Raw genomic sequence first — 17726 nt, 5'->3', positions numbered from 1 at the left:
TCCTTCTCCTTTAAAGCCCCACAAATTTTTGAAATTCCCTTTCCTTGTTGCCCAGCTTGCCAATTACACCTAGCAGCCCTCTATTGCAGAGCGTAACTTCCCAGCTGACCATGAGCCCTGTGCTTGCAATGCTCACGACAATAGTGAAGAGTTGTGCAGGCACCATGCTTCTGTCACCGAGGAGGGATGCATGGGTTTGTGGGATTATGAAAAGAAGGTGTGAAAATTATGGGGTGCAGATGAAATTATGGAATGGAGAACCCGGTATCATGCAAAGTTGACTCCGTGCTCCCAGTAATCCCTGTCTGACTTTTTCAGACCCATCAGGCATTGCAAAAACTTCCCAAAGACCCTGTACTCCATGGTGGCAACTTGCACAGTGGGATACCTACTCATGGTGCACTGCACTCTGCATCGATACAAGCACTCCTGGTAAGGACGCACACTGCTGACACAAGGAGCCAAATGTGCACACATACAAGTGATGTAATAACTGCGGCAGCTGTATGCTGACGTAATTTAGGTCAACACAAATTTGTAGCGTAGACATGGCCAAATGTAGAGAATCATGTGCATCCTGATTGGTTTCTTATGTGCCTTTTGAAAAGCAAGGACATAGAGCTCACTTCTAGTCCTTTTGAGTTTAGCGGACTAATACAGGACTCATGTACTTTAGCATACAAAAAGACTGAAAAAGCTAGGTTTTGGAGAGGAGTGGGGCTCAGTTCCCCCAAAATAAGCTCCTCTACTGGAGAGAGTTGACAATACAGCTTTACAAACAAAACTTATAAACACACATTAGTTTTTAATCTATTCTCTTTCTTAAGTATTGCATTTAATCCATATTTCAATACCTACAGGAGAATAAGTGAGTTGAGTCCATGAAATGTTAGTGGAGAGATCTGGTTGATCTTGTTATTTTCAATTATCCTGTAAATCAGAACAAAGTGTATATCAGACTGATACATTACTGGGTCTGAAACTGAACAGACATTAGAAAAGATAATGTACCCTGAAGTGGCATTATTCAAATACCCATTTGAACTACGTAAGAATATTGAATTAGCATACTGCGATTTATTGAGGTAGAGTACTGAAGCTTCACCAAATGACATGGGAACTCCTTTTCCAATGCAGTTCACATGATTATTTGAAAGATTTTTTTAAACTTAAAAATAAGAGCAAGTTTCTTGTCAACTTTTAAAACAAGGTCATCAGAACTTTAACACCATACAGAGAATTTCTTCAAAGTATCAGTACATCAAAACATCCCTGAGACAATCCTGCAATTGAACATGCACAGTAAAAGTTTGTCAGTTATTCTTCATCAATCAGACAGATATGTAATTAATGCCCTTAAATCTCAACGTTATTTTTTTCAAATCCCACGGTCAGAAGAAGCAGTAATATTGTCAGGATTTCATATTATGAATGTCATTTCCTCTGTGGGATGTGAAGCACCATATACAGGCAAAGGACTGTCCAAGAAATTCCATTCTGAAGTGCTCCATTTCTGTCACTTTGGAGTATCTGATTTATTTTATGTATTATTTTGTGTTAAGCAGTTACTTATTTATAACTGTGCATACTACTGAAAAATAAGCTACAACAGAGCCATGGAAGTTCTAGGGCTCAATTCTGCTTCCAAAGTCACTGGGAGTTTTTATGTACTGGGAGTAGAAGGATTCCCTTAATTATCATGTTGTATACAAAGAAATGTTACATAGATAAAAAAAGATACAAATATTTCTTAGTGTTGCCTTAACTATTTCTTGAGAAAATCTATCCAAAACTAAGAACTGTACGTACAGCCACTCAAGCTTATGCAGATCTTCAAAGACACCAGGCTTTAAAAAGGTTATCTTGTTGTGACTCAGATACCTGAAACAAGATCAATTAAGATAAAAAACAATAGACTCTCTAATCAATGTTAGAGGAGTGAAGAAGAATTTTAAGATTTTCTTTTATTATTCCTAACAGTATTATTAAATTACATCCTCAAGAGATTCCATTGTTAACAATAAAAACATTTATCCTTGTGTGACTGTGATCACATATTGACCCTTTGTCTCTTTCAGGATGCTAGTGTTTGCCATGGTAGCAGCCTGGCATTCTGATTAAAGATATGGCTGCATGGACAACAGTGAAACTACGTCCAGTTAGAGCTTTTTGGCAACGATCATCTAGAACATTTTCATCATCTTTTCTATTAGAAAACACAGTAGGCTCTAACTACCCTCCTTGCATCAGAAGCATTTAGGGCCTGCTTCAGCTCCCACTGAAATGAATGGCAAAACTCCAATTGACTAAAATGGGAGCAAGTTCACAGGTTGTAGGTCATTAGGCATAGGTTTTAGATACTGGAATAACTGAAAAAGACTGAAAAATAAAGAGTGGGACTGCAAATTGTCTGAAGTAGTAGTAATAATAAACTATCATAAAAAATTAGGGTGAAAAATACAAAGAATAAGGGTAATAACAGCTTTGGAATTTACCTTTTAAGTGATTTCAGTACATGGATTTATTTTTTTGTACAATCTCACTCATTGGCCAAAACTATTTTTAAATTGGAAAAGAGTCATCTTTTGTAAAATCTGCTGCACAATAAGAAGCAAGAGTCCTTTCCTTATGTAATTGCTTCTCTACAGAAAAATAAGAGTTTTCAATTATCTCAAATTAAACGTGGCAGCCCTACTGTTTTCATTCCTGGCTCATAATTCCATAATGACTCATTCCAGGATAGCGGGCATTTAAACATCAAATTTTGGAGATAGGGACAAAGTACAAGATCCATGAAATATTTTAAGAGTACTTTCCTGCCAAATAACCTTGCTACCATTTGTCCAAATCCTCTGAAGTTTTTAGTGAGAATAAGCGCTGAGTGAATTGAAGTTCAGAATTTGGGCCATTTTGGAATTATCTAAGGTCCACAATAACCGAGAGAGAAATGTATAGCTGTTTTCAAAAGTTCCCCCATTACACATTGCTTCAGCATTGCAATGGTAATACTTACAGTTTTGTCAGGTTGTATAATCCTTTGAAAGCATGTGCCGATACAGTTCTGATTTTATTATTCTGAAGATACCTAAGAAGATATAATAATGACAACAATTCATTCTGTAAAAATGCAAATGCAAAAAGATCCCCAAACTTATCAACTAAATTTCAAACTAAGTACATATATTATTTAAAAGGATGCTGTCAAGGTGGCTAGGCCTTAAAATTAAACTCTCATGGCAGTTATTTCACATGGCTGGTCTTATCTTAAACATTTCAAAAAGTGTATTTAAATTAAAAAATAACACCTTGCTGCAGTGATAATTCAAAATCAGCCAAAACAAACACCTGACTTGCTTTGCATTCATTGTAAATGAACCAGTGCATGCATGCTGCCTCCTGATTTCATCCCTAATCCTGGAATCTGATCTGTGTAAGGAGGAGACATTTATGCTTGTGCAGAGTCCTACTTTGTCAACAGGCATGCATGGGTGCAGGATCTGCCTCTGCAGATAAGACTACAGAACTGTTATAATGGAGTGCATGCAGTGATTTGTTTATATTGATGTATATAGACAGTTTTGGGGTTGATGTCATTCTAATAAGGCCTGCAGCAAAGGTTAATTACAACACTTTGCTGGAATTTCTATTTATAATATGGGTCAATTGTCAAAGGGTTGCATTTTCGGTAATTTAATCAAAATGTATTATGAAACTTGCTGATTGTTGCTAACAAAGTATTATGCATACTTCCCCACCCCGCTTTTTGCTCCATCTCCTTTGCAATTAATGAATTGAGGCAGAGGTGAAAGTAAGCCAGTACACCCCAGTACAGTGTACTGGTAAGAGCTGGTGCGCCGTACCGGGACCGGCTTTCCCAGATGGCAAGTTAAAGCCCTGGGGTAGCAGTGGCAGGGCTGCAGCGGGGATTTAAAGGGCCCCGGAGCTCCAGCCGCCACTAGCGTCCTGGCCCTTTAAATCCCCGCCGGAGCCCTGCTACCAAGGGGAGCGGTGGCGGGGCTCCGGAGGGGATTTAAAGGGCCGGGGTGGGGTAGCGGCTGCCGGAGCCCCAAGCCCTTTAAATCCCTGCCTGAGCCCTGCTTCCTGAGCCCTGGGGTAGCGGTGGTGGGGCTCTGGCAGGGATTTAAAGGGCCCCAGAGCTCCAGCCACCGCTACCGCTCCAGCCCTTTAAATCCCTGCCTGAGCCCTGCTGCCCAAGCCCCGGGGTAGTGGTGGCAGTCGGGAGCCCCCAGGGCTCCTCAGTGATTTAAAGGGCCTGGGGCTCCACTGCAGTAGCGGCAGCTTGAGCTCTGGGCCTTTTAAATTTTCCCCGAGCCCTGGGGCTCCCAGCCACCTCTGCAGCTGATAGCTCGGAGGTGATTTAAAGGGCCCCGGGCTCCCAGCTGCCACTACTGCAGCTGGAGCCCCGGGCCCTTTAAATCAATATTTAAAGGGCCCGGGGCTTTAAGGCCCTGCCTCTTCTGGTTGAGGACATGCCCCCTGCTCAGGACTCTGGCGTACCGGTAAGTCCTCTAACTTACTTTCATCCCTGAATTGAGTTTCAAAATATTACATACGGTATCATTAGTTTTGGGGATAAGATGTTAGACTTGTATTTGATTTTAAAAAGCACGCTTACCTTCTCTATACAATATTTTCTTTGTTGTAAAAAAATAAACGTTTTCAACAAAGTCAAATAAAGGATTCAATCCTGCTCCTGTTGAAATCAATGGGAGATTTGACACGGATTGCAAAAGAAACAGGATTGGATCCAAAAAGGTCTTATCAATTTGTGAGAGATCCCTTAGCAAACCCACACTTGTGAATCAGAAGGAAATTAAAGGAATTAAATTCTGTAAGCAAGTGTTTCATGTATACGTTTCATTTAATGAAACAAGACACTTTGTTTTCAGAACGTTTTTAGTTTGAGATCTAAATTGTACTTAAGTTTGTGAACACAAGGTGGTGCTGCACAACCTCAGAATTCAAGTTAGAATCCAAGAATGCTCTAAGAAAAATGTTATATGTCTTGAGCTGGCAACAATGATAAGTGGTCCTATGCTTTCACACTTTATTTCTCAATTGTTCCTTGTTTTTCATGATTCACCCTCATAAAAGGACTGGGATTTTTTAAAATAATGAAATGTATACAGAACATCTATAGTAATATACAAGAAATCAATCAAAAGGTTTTGGTCACGATATAAGCCATTTTGTGGTAGTAATCACCAGCAGTCATCACCAAAAGGCTCAGAAATGTGATTTAAAAAAAAAAAGGTTCTCAAAGACATGAATGAGTCTTTTTATGACAAGGAATGCCTTTTACTTTGCAAACTTTCAGAACACTGAATGAAACTGTATCCATTTTCTTTCATTTCTTCTGATAGAATTGCTGTCTATTATAAATTTAATTTCTTTAAGACACGATAGATGTTAAGATCCACATTATTATTAGTTTTCTAATGTACAAAAAAAATGATAAAAATGTCATGTCCAGAAAGTTTAAGCTGTAAAAAAGGGATGGAAGCCACATCAGGCTATTTGAACAAAAATAACTTACACGATTGAAAATTTCAGCTAAAGGTAAGAAACAGTAGATTTTTTTAGTATAATCAGAGTTTTATCAGTAAGCCATAAAATTGCCTTATCACAGTTTGTTCTTATTTAAGATTTTAGGTTAAAATGATTCCTTACAGGTTTTTAAGATCCTGGTACTTCTTGAAACTATCAGCAGAAAGCTTTCGTAACTGATTCCGTTTAAGGGACCTGTAATAAAAATAAAATTATTCTGTAAGTACACTAAGTAGGCCAAATTCATCCCCAGTATAACTCCGCCAACTTCATTTTGATCTAATCAATTTGCACCATGTTTTAGTTGGCAGAAATTTCTATAATAAGTTAAATATTTCCAGTAAGGTTACCCTTATATGCCAGTATGTGTATGTGTGTGTTTTGAAAACTAAATGGAGAAGGGATTTTTTGGTGTATACCCTCCTCCTGCCTCTGCATCATATTAGATCACTGGAATCCATTTATGTCAATGGAGTTAAACCAGGGATGAGTTTGGAAGGAAAGGGTGGTTTAGAAGGGGGAAGGGTGTCACTTATCTTACATTTCTGGGCAGGATTTTGGTTTGATTTTTATAAGCACTGTTTCCTCCACCCCTTTCTATATATAAACTCATATCAGCTGCACATTATGCAGCAGTTGAAAGATGCAATTAAAGTGGCAAAGCTAATCTTACTGAAAGAGCTAAAGGGTCTGTCTACACCAAAGCGGGAGGGTGTAATTTCCAGCTTGAGGAGACATAGCACAAACTCTGATCAAGCTAATATGCTAAAAACAGAAGCATAGCTGCAGCAGGACAAGTTGCGGGAGGGGCTAGCAGCCCGAATACAGAGGGTTATGTATTCAGGTGGTTATCCCCTCCTGCTGCTTGCGCCACCGCGGCTACACTTCTATTTTTAGCATGCTAGCTCCATCATAACTGGTGTGGATATATCTTCTCTAGCTGAAAATCACACTTTCTGGCTCCAGGGTAGACATACCCTAACAATATAAGCCCTGTAGACCCAGGAATGAGAACTGCATGGTTGATCAAGAATCTTCCATAGGGCAATACATAAAATTACAAGCGGTGCTCTTGGATCAGCATTGTAGGATAGGTTTCAGAGTAACAGCCGTGTTAGTCTGTATTCGCAAAAAGAAAAGGAGTACTTGTGGCACCTTAGAGACTAACCAATGACTTTGAGCATAAGCTTTCATGAGCTACAGCTCACTTTATCGGATGCATACTGTGGAAAACACAGAAGATGTTTTTGTAAGGAGAGTTATCACTTTAGACATTGTAAGGAGAGTGATCACTTTAGATAATCTATTACCAACAGGAGAGTGGGTTTTGGGAGTGCGGGAGTGGGGAGAAAACCTGGATTTGTGCTGGAAATGGCCCACCTTGATTATCATACACATTGTAAGGAGAGTGATCACTTTAGATAAGCTATTACCAGCAGGGGGGTGGGGGGAGAGAAAACCTTTTGTAGTGATAAACACCTATTTTTTCATGGTCTGTGAGTATAAAAACATCTTCTGTATTTTCCACAGTATGCATCCGATGAAGTGAGCTGTAGCTCATGAAAGCTTATGCTCAAATAAATTGGTTAGTCTCTAAGGTGCCACATTGTAGGATAGTATTTTTCCCCCTCAGAGGGGAGGTAGATTTTTCATCCTTGAGAAATCTTCATTGTTCCCTTCACTTCCACTAACATTCTTACTCAAGTTCTCACATAAGAGCAACTATCCTTCTGGCCAAAGATGACTGGAAGGGACTCACTTTGGGTCCTTGTCATCGCTGCTCCTTAAATCAGTTTGAAGGGTGGCAGTTTTATGACATGAGGCACTTAGGGCTAAATTCGCCACCTTTGCAGCACTCTGTGGACCTTCTGACCTAGGGAGCAAGAGACTGGGACTGAGACTCTGACCCAAGTCTCTTGTATTACAGAAGACAATAGTCAACAGCTGGGAATCACAGGGTGAAGCCATTTTAATTACGCAGAAAATGAAATCCTGTGAGAATAATTAAAAATGTGTTTTTCCACATGGGCCTCTCCATGTCTCTGCTTGAGCCCTGAGAACTCATTTTTTCCCACCTACTTTAAATGCATTGTACCTCTCTCAATGATGCATATCATAGCCACTGCCCTTCCAGTTTAAGATTAATCAGGATTCCCTTCACAGCTCACTAATGCAGCACTCCTTAACCAGCAGGGAGGGTTATTGTTAAATGATGTGAAACAATCCATTTCTTGGAAGTTGAGTGAGCTGTCTCCACAGGCACACTCATCCTCTGCTGACCTCATGAATGAGGGATAAGTACTAATAAAAACTGTGTCTCTAGCACCAAACCACTAGCCTGGCCTTCATGCTCGTTTTTAAACTGAAAAATTAGCAGGCACAGTATTTCCTTCAAGATGTGGATGAAACTTCCACATATAAAGACAGAATTTAAAACTGTCTAGAAGAAGAGTTGGCTCTGGCATTACCTGATCATGGATTGTCATTAGTTTATAACAAAATTTGAGGGCTGGGAGAGCTTGTTAAAATAAAGTGATAATGCTATGACTTCTATTCAGGAGTAAAAAAGGGCAATGTCTTACAGCACTAGATTGATCAGAACGTGCAGGCAAATGAACAACAGATACATGTGATGGATTTAAGCAGCAGCCTACAACTTTATTAATTTAACAGTGGGGAGGGATGATATGTGGCCACCCCTCATTCTCATGTAACACACTTCCAGTGTGGGGCTACAGGGCTCCCACCAGATAACCAATAGCTCAGGGTATACATGCTCAGTCCTACCTTTAGGACTCAGTTTGCTTCTGAAGCCTCTCTGCCCCCCCTCCCCCCCGTATGAGGGGCGAACAGAGGTTACTAAGGGCAGACCTCAATCTACACAGATTTCAGATCTCCCTTATTCCTATAGGCAAAAGGTCCACCAGTGACATTCCAGGTCTCATTTACCTCTGGGAGCCGGCCATTTATCTGCACTGGACACTGGCTGCAAGTTGTGATGATCTAAGTGCTATCTTCTTAATGTTAAACTTTAAAGTCCTGCTGCTTGACCCAGCTGTGCCTCCATGGGTACATCTACACAGCCAGCAGCAGCCCACGGCAGCAAGCCTGAGGCCCCAGGTCAGCAGACCACGCTAAAAACAGCTGTATATACAGCACTTTGAAGTTGCAGCTCAGTCTCTGAAGCCCACCCCCTTCCGCTTCGGAGCCTGAGTTCCAGCTCAAGTTGCAACATCTAGACAGCTATAATTAGTGCTGCAGGGTGAGCCCAACAAGCCTGAGTCTGTTGACCTGGGCTCAGAGGCTCACTGCTGCGGGCTGCATAGACAATCCGTAAAATGCCATGAGGAAGGTGAAAAAACCCACCAGACCCCTCCCTGTTTGGTCCAATGGGAAAAATTCCTTCCTGTTATGGGCTAAGGGGAGGGAGGGCCATTTAGTTCTTGCACAGCCCCTACTCCCCCGCAATGTACTTAAATTCTCCAACTAGCAGGAGCAACAGGATTATGAAAAGCCTTGAAGAATTTAAATAGATGGGTGGAGGAGCAAGAACCTCATAGAATATTAGAGTTAGAAGGGACCTCAGGAGGTCATCTAGTCCAACTCCCTGCTCAAAGCAGGACCAGTCCCCAACTAAATCATCCCAGCCAGGGCTTTGTCAAGCCTGACCTTAAAAACCTCTAAAGAAGGAGATTCCACCACCTCCCGAGGTAACCCATTCCAGTGCTTCACTTCTCTCCTAGTGAAAAAGTTTTTCCTAATATCCAACTTAAACCTCCCCCACTGCAACTTGAGACCATTCATTACTCCTTGTTCTGTCATCTGGTACCACTGAGAACAGTCTAGATCCATCCTCTTTGGAACCCCTTTTCAGGTAGTTGAAAGCAGCTATCAAATCCCCCCTCATTCTTCTCTTCTGCAGACTAAATAATCCCAGTTCCCTCAGCCTCTCCTCATAAGTCATGTGCTCCAGCCCCCTAATCATTTTTGTTGCCCTCCGCTGGACTCTTTCCAATTTTTCCATATCCTTCTTGTAGTGTGGGGCCCAAAACTGGACACAGTACTCCAGATGAGGCCTCACCTGTGCCGAATAGAGGGGAATGATCACGTCTATCTGCTGGCAGTGCTCCTACTTATACAGCCCAACGTGCTGTTAGCTTTCTTGGCAACACTGTTGCCAAGCTCACTGTTGGCTAAACTTATCCCCCAGTCAATGAGAAGGCAGCAGACCTGAGGAACCCTGCTTGCTGCCACACATGCACTCTTACATCCCCCACACCCAACCTTCCGGGCACCATGTTATGTCACCTGCATTCCGTTCAAGATCGATCCCCAGTTGACTACATGTGGTAGCACATAGTAAAAGCATCGTGGATACCAATGTGAAATGGTCTGAATTTGTCAGACAGGAAACTGTTGCTTGGCTATCTGCACCTGCTCTCAATCTAATTAATGATGAGCCCAGAGCTGCATCACCACAGAGTCTGACTTGGTGTCCACACCCTATTGACAAATGGCAGCATAGCAAACCCAAGACTTCAAAAATCAGAAGATAAATCTTCTAGGTTTGAGTTTATTTCTAACCTGAAATACACACAAAACCTACCTCCCAGAGCATATGCCTCTGTGCCCCACATGTCCATTAAAGAAACCACTGCAAGTAGGTTCATGTCCTGAAAATAGCAAGAAACTTTACAGAAAAATTCCTCAGGTGGGGATGTTTGATGCTGCATTTTGTTTCCCAAGTGGGGAGCACAGCTTCATACTTGAGTGTGTAAGCCAGGACCAATGGCCAGGCAACCCTCCAGATCTCTCACAAATCTTAAATCTTGTTGTACTGACTTCTTATCATGAGATAGTGAGCAAAATCCCTACCTGTAAGCCCCTATTCATACAGGCATTTCCCTGAATTTCAGGTTATTGGTATAAGTAAAGGCTACTTGCAGGAGTAAGCATTTCAGGATGAGGTCCTAAGCATGTGTGATTCACAGAGTTATTTCTCTTGCAGTGTTTCTTGCTGCTGGTGAAATTGTACTCATTTGAGGCATTATTGCAAACAACAGCTGACTGCAGACTTACTATATTTCACACTTTGAACTGTGTTTTAATTTCTTTTCTCTTATTTTATGCAGGTATAATCTGTGTTTAAAAGCACTTTACTACAAGGCTTGTCAACACAGAATGATATTGTACTTTCAGTTTACACCAGTTTCAGTTAAACCAAATGGCTCTAATTATAAGGATATAATTATGAGATAGTCTGCAGAGTTGATATTCAATGTTGTTCATATCAAGAAGCTGCTTGTTCTGCTCTACTTACATCAGAGTTACGTTTGAAGAGACTGAAGGGACAGCGCGTAAATTGGCACCCTCACAGTCAAGCTCTAGCCCTCGGCACAGACATTCTGCTGGCACAGAATCAACCACTGAATGAAGAGAAGATAGCGGTCATGGCAGAAGGTAGGTGATGGGATGGGGAGAAAAGAGATGGTAGAAAAATGTGTTTAGTATAACAACATGTCAGAGCACACTAAACAGAACTGGATAATGCTTTAATTTAAGGTTCTCAAGTACACATTTAATTAGATCTAGTAACACAGTGACTGATATAAATACAGATAATTAAAAGATTGGTAATGACTCCTGAATCCAGTACAATAGCATCACATTTAGAACACAACTTTGAGCTTGATATTTTGATTGTGGCCTGATATGGTGGGGAGGATGTTTTATCTGTCTTGGGTCCTATAACCCGGGTGCGGTACTGAGATGGTGGTATGGAGTTTAGAAATAGTTCTAAGTTGCTAGTTAGATAATTTTTAGTAGCAAGTAACGGAACCTTGATATCTGCCTGATTTGCAAATGCAAACAGGTTTTGTGACCATAAGCAGGTTGTGGTACATGAAAGACCAAAATGTCAGTGGTTTTACTGGTAGGTGTTGACCCATGTGCAAAAAAAAAAAAAAAGCGCACCATTGCATGCCCATATTAAAGCACACATGTAACTACATGCATGAACAAGCATCTAAATATCTAAATATCCATGTGTGTACATACATTTAGTAATTTTGTACATAAATACAGACAGGATTTTGCACATATTGTACATGGAGCATGTACATTTTAAAAAATATTGACTCACAAAATTCTATCATTTGCTCTAACAAATGACTGTCACAATCACGAGCTTGTCCATGGTGTTAGGTTTAATGGCACAATATTGTCGCATGTAATGGAAAGTGTTGGATGTATAAAGAAGAACAAAAACATACATTTTGAGAAGATTTAGCAAACTTGCAGAATGGACAGCAGATTTTTTTTTCTATATTTTAAATTTCACATAAATGGCTACATTTTGAAAAATGGAGGCTTAAGGGCCATGCCCCAAAATGCGAGCACATGATTTGTGCTGCAGAATTGTGATTTCAAGGACCAGTTTGACAACTGCACATTGTATTTGTCCAGGCAATCGCCTGATTTACATGCAACTGTGCTCTCACAGAGAGATTTCCCTCTTAAATTTTGGTCCTAAACAATGAGATTAATATAGTCCCTCACAAGAATGGCCAAACCTTTCCATTTTTTTCCAGCTCAGACACTACAGGCTTGTCTACACTTGAAACTGCTACAGTGGAACAGCTGCCACCTGCAGCTGCACCACTGTAGTGTTCAGTGTAGACACTTCCTAGTCTGATGGGAGGTGTTTTTCCAACAATGTAGGTCAATGTAGGTCACTGGTGTAGGTAATCAACCTCCCTGAGAGGCAGTCGGTAGGTAGGTCGATGGAAGAATTCTTCTGTCAACTAGTGCTGTCTACACTGGGGGTTAAGTCAGCATAACAAGGTCACTCAGGGGTGTCAGTTTTTCACATCCCTGAATAATGTAGCTGGGTCGACCTAACTTTTGAGTGTCGACCTGGCCTAATTTAGTGTTGAATTATCTATGGATAAGAATTGTAAGTTTTTACTTGCAAATGAACAGACCAAATCTGAATAAAATGCGCATTTAGGAATCTTAATTTAGCTTTACTCAATCTTTATACAACACATTTCACATCTGGCTCTTCAGTTAAGTCAGTTTGCACAAAACCACATTTTGATTAAAACTGACAGGCAATATCAAGATGCTTTTTCCTTTCAGTCCCTGTAGTTTGTACCGTCATTTATTCTTTGCACAGTTACAACCCTGATAATTTCTGTTTGTTTTGTTAGATTCTTCTATAACTGTTAGCATTTCCAAAGGATAAGATATTAGGAAGTAGAGATTACTGCAGTGAGGGAAGGCGATCAAGCCTCTTGGCTCAGGAATTGAATTGTACAGTTCAGAGCCACTCAATAATAGATCTTTTATTTTTCAACAGTTTCCAGTGTGGAAAAAGTTAATCAAAATTTTTTTTGACAGAGTACTTGTGAAAAAAAAAATCATATCTGCTTCTCTTCATTCCCCATGATGTGAAGCTACCCACTATACCTCCTTCTGTGGCTGGGATGCAAAACTCAATTATTGTGTCTTCTCTTAATCCTAGCTCTGCACAGAGCAGATAGTGAGGAATGAACCTATCTAATAAAGCATGACCGCACTGGCAAGAATGATGGGCAATATACTACCTCAGTTTAATGACTGTAACTCTCACTGAAGTCACTAAGGATTTAGTGCAGAATGTGGTATGATAATACAGTAGCAGGACCTCTGGCAATTGGCTGATTTAATCTGTTACTGAAATTATCACAAGAAAACGACAGGTACAACCCAAAAGACTTGATCTAAAAACTCCCAGATTTGAATTTGTTCAAAATCTGAATTTTCCATTTTGGTGCCATATTTACTGATAATACTTCATAGCAAATCAAAATTATATTAGGAACCTGTATCTGTTTCCTTTTCCTCTTTACAGTATCTGAATGGCTTACAAATTTCAAAAGACGCATGTAGGATCTGTTTTTCCCTCTCCCAGGAGGAAGGGATTTTTAAAAAAATATTTATGTATGTATATATTTTGATGTGTGGGTATTGTAGGAAAGCTAGGCTGATAATTTTTTTTTTTTTTTTTTTTACATTTTGTTCTGAAAGATGTGGGGTTTAAGTCATTCCTCTTTGTGCATCTCTCTAAGAATATATATTGTCCTCATAATTGGTTTATCTGTGATGTTTCTAATGGAGGAATTAATCTTTTTCAGAGAGCAACTTCAATGTAGCCTGAAAGTCACTATTAATGGACTTAAAATTTGCATAAATGCATCGAAACTATATGAGATTTTCAATCTATTTCACTATAAATGGAATGACATTGCATCTGAATATGTTGTAAGAATATTTCCCAGAAGGAAGTATGTTGCACTCACTGTACTAATCACATGAATAACTCCTGTTAGTACTTACAGCACTCTGATGTCTTTACCCCAAAAGCATGTGAGGAAGTCATTTCATTGTATTTTGCAAAATACTTATCAAATTGTTGAGACCATCCATTGTTGTCTCCTAAGAAGAAATCAGAGAAGGCATGTTATATCAAAACAAAAACAAAACAAACAAAAAAACCTTCAAAACATTTCCCACAGGTACGATAGATAACAGGAACTTCATTAAATTTGGTTGTACAATCCTTTGCACACACAGACACACACAGGTTAGGAATTGTGTGCATTTTGCAGGAAAAGTTTGTTCTACCTTACAGAATCCCAGCATTTTGGTGTGACTCTTGTGACAAATAAAAAAAAAAGTCTTAAAAGCCCAATTTTCCCTCAAGCAAAGCTAATCATATAACAGAATTCTAAAAATGAGAGGTAAAAAGAGACCTATGAGGTCATCTGTTCTTCTTTCTACCAGTGCAGGCTTATCTCCCCACCGTATATTCTCAAGTGCTTTGTCCAGCTTAGTTTCAACGACTCATATGATGGGACTTCCACAATTTTTTTTGGAAGACCGTTCCACACTGTAATAGACTGCATTGTGAGGAAATGTTTTCTGATATCCAGCCTTAATTTCTCTTTGCTCAGTGTTTAGGTCAAGGTTATATGTGCAGTACTTTTGGGGACAAGTTATGAGACATATTCAAACCAACAAGCATAACCTAAGTTCACCATACACTTTAAAGCAGCATTCAACACCACTGTCTGAAACTAGTTACACTGTGCAGCTCTTTCAACGTCTTCCCACAACTAGGGACTTCCAAATATGGTGATGCCATGCAACCAGGAGAGCACTGTTTCTTTGGAAGACTTTCACATATAGTTGTAAATAATGTTTTCTGGTCAAGTCAAAACCTAATAAAGAAGACAGAGGCACACTGCTAATAAACAGGAAATGGAGTTGACTTCCCTGTTAAAGTTGCTTGTGTCAAAGTTTCCATTCTAAGACGGATTTTGACTTTTCTTTAACTTTGTCAAAAAACTCCCTTTGGCCTAAAATTTTTCATTTGGATCAATTTGGACCAATATCACAAACGATGCCACTAATTATCAAGATAGCAGCCACTAGCTGGAGATTCAGAAATGTCAATGGTAATTTAAAGTGTTACTTCTAAATGCAACTATGTCTTCACTGTTAGAAACACTTCTTGTGTTATGAGCTTTACAATGATTATTCTTAGCCAAATGATTGCAGTTTTGTTCTAAGAGTCATGAATCTCCATGAATGGACTCTCTTCCTCCCAAATTTTATAATTTAGTGTATACTTGATACCATTCATTGTGGAAGCATTTAATAAAGCTTTATAATCAAAGGGCCATGGCTACATTGATCAGTTTGGTAATATTGAAAAAGGGAAAAGACCAGAGGTGAAATTTATTTACCCAGATATAATTTTTCCTTCTCTGAAGTGGGGATCTGAGTTATTCCTCCTCATCTTCCAACCATGGAAGTGCCTTATTTTTAACCTCCACTCTCCCACCCATCTTTCTAGTTTCACAAGGCAGTGCCAACAGGAGGAGTTCAGAAAACTGATTACTGGCCGAAAATGATGAATTCCATTTCATAAATGTTTTTGATGTTTTGACATGTTTCATTCCAACATAGAATGACAGTTTTAATTAAAAGGAGAGAGTATAACCTCAAGATAGCCAATAGCTCAGTGATTAGGGCACTCACTTAGGATGTGGGGGACTCAGGTTCAAGTCCCTTCTCTACTTGATCCAGACAGTGGAGTGCTCTAACCTTGGGATATAGTTAGTCTCTTTCTGGCCTGATGAATGTTTACTTATTTATACAAAGTGAACAGCCTCAAGTGGAAAGATTGAGAGAGAGACAAACTGTAGAACCCAGAACTTAGGGCACTACGTTCAAGGCCCTGTTCCAAATCCAGGAGAGGAAGGACCCACATGAGTGTCCTAATAACTGAGCTATTCTACGGTGGATTTTTTCATTTGCTTGTTTTGACCAGAAATTCCATTCTAGACCTGAGAAACCTCCTGAACAATAGTCTGATACATTTCTGTAAAAAGTTTTGGTTTTGACTAATCCATATTTTCTGATGAAAGAATATTTGTTCATAACATTCCCAAGCTGCTCTGCTGATTACCTCTATAGTACTCCAGTTAACTTCCTGAGCTGAGAAAATGAACTATACATTCTGATTAATAAATATTAGTAAAGATTAGCCATCTCCAGGTAGGCTACCATTATATTAATTATTATTATATTATATTATATCCACTTATTCATTTATTATACAAAAATGGAAAAGAAGACTTAAGACAAAGCAAAACCCCAACATTGCTGCTGTTGGAGTCAGCCCTGACTGCCATGTTTCACCTGGGCCTGGAGCACCAAATAGATAGGGAATACTGGCTTGGAGATTTTGCAAAGCCAGCTCCTGCTGCTGAACTTCTACCCCAAATAGGACAATGCTAGCCTGCCACATTGCTGTAAAACAGGTAAAGCAGTGTTCTATTGTGCACTTGGGCCACAGTCAGGAGCCCTTTTGATCTTAACTGGACTTGCTATATGTCCACGTTTTCTCTTCAAATACCATTTTCCTGCAGACAATTCTCAAAAATCCTCTGTAAACCAGGGGGATACCAAGAAGAGGGAGGAGAATAATAAATGAATAAATATTAATAATAAAAACAAGGGGAAGGGCTCTTGCCTTGAGAGAAAGGCCTAGAGGAATCTCCTGCCACTTCAAGCAGAAGTGAAATACTGGGAAGTTAGAGAGGTACTCAGGTCTCTGAATCATAGAACCATAGAATATCAGGGTTGGAAGGGACCTCAGGAGGTCATCTTGTCCAACCCCCTGCTCAAAGCAGGACCAATCCCCAACTAAATCATCCCAGCCAGGGCTTTGTCAAGCCTGACCTTGAAAACCTCTAAGGAAAGAGATTCCACCACCTCCCAAGGTAACATATTGCCGTGCTTCACCACCCTCCTAGTGAAAAAGTTTTTCCTAATATCCAATCTAAACCTCCCCCACTGAAACTTGAGACCATTACTCCTAGTTCTGTCATCTGGTACCACTGAGAACAATCTAGATCCATCCTCTTTGGAACCCCCTTTCGAAAGCAGCTATCAAATCCCCCTCATTCTTCTCTTCTGCAGACTAAATAGTCCCAGTTCTCTCAGCCTCTCCTCATAAGTCATGTGCTCCAGCCCCCTAATCATTTTTGTTGCCCTCCGCTGGACTCTTTCCAATTTTTCCACATCCTTCTTGTGGTGTGGGGCCCAAAACTGGACACAGTACTCCAGCTTCACAGCTTCACTGACTGACACTGCACTGTTAAGCTAGGAAGAGAGTTTAAAAAAAAATTAAAATGCTTCCATGCTTGTAAAATGAGGAATAACCCAGTTATAATAGATCACAGAGCACCAGGGAGAAAATGCCAGGCACCATTTCATTTTAGGATGTGGATTATAAGTGAATTGAAGTGTTGGCTAGCAGCATGACTTTTATAAATATTAATAAGGTTATAGGTGAGGATCAGACGGGCTTCCTCTATAGTCGGTAGAGGTTAGTGATCATTATATGTTATAAATGTTTTCTGGGCCACTATGGGCCCTCCATGATATTCTTTCAATGTAGAGACAGGCTTTTGGGAGTAGGTGCTGTGTGGGGATTTCTGTTGTGGTTCAGAGGACTGTGAATGGAGGATGCATTTATTCTGTTCAGGATATAATAACCATTAGGTGATAATGGCTAGTGGCCTTTTGCCTGCATGATTTATGTT

General features: G+C 40.0%; 1 protein-coding gene across 4 annotated transcripts in view; it reads right to left on the bottom strand.

Annotated features, from left to right (window-relative positions):
* Positions 1-17726, bottom strand: part of RXFP1 (relaxin family peptide receptor 1) — a 91674-nt gene that overhangs the window by 25667 nt on the left and 48281 nt on the right. For 3 of the 4 annotated variants that reach the window (XM_073341463.1, XM_073341464.1, XM_073341467.1), the window contains exons 3-8: positions 13948-14046; positions 10889-10994; positions 5692-5763; positions 3014-3085; positions 1810-1881; positions 859-930 (exon numbers count right to left, since the gene is read on the bottom strand). In XM_073341463.1, the coding sequence (XP_073197564.1) occupies positions 859-930; positions 1810-1881; positions 3014-3085; positions 5692-5763; positions 10889-10994; positions 13948-14046 (493 nt within the window). The remainder of the gene's footprint in view (positions 1-858; positions 931-1809; positions 1882-3013; positions 3086-5691; positions 5764-10888; positions 10995-13947; positions 14047-17726) is intronic. The other variant, XM_073341465.1, reaches the window with a different exon arrangement.

The sequence above is a fragment of the Lepidochelys kempii genome, chromosome 4 (genome assembly GCF_965140285.1).
Source record: "Lepidochelys kempii isolate rLepKem1 chromosome 4, rLepKem1.hap1, whole genome shotgun sequence".
NCBI lineage: Eukaryota > Metazoa > Chordata > Testudines > Cheloniidae > Lepidochelys > Lepidochelys kempii.
Note: the sequence above shows the minus strand (reverse complement) of the source record. Positions and strands in the feature narration are given on the sequence as shown.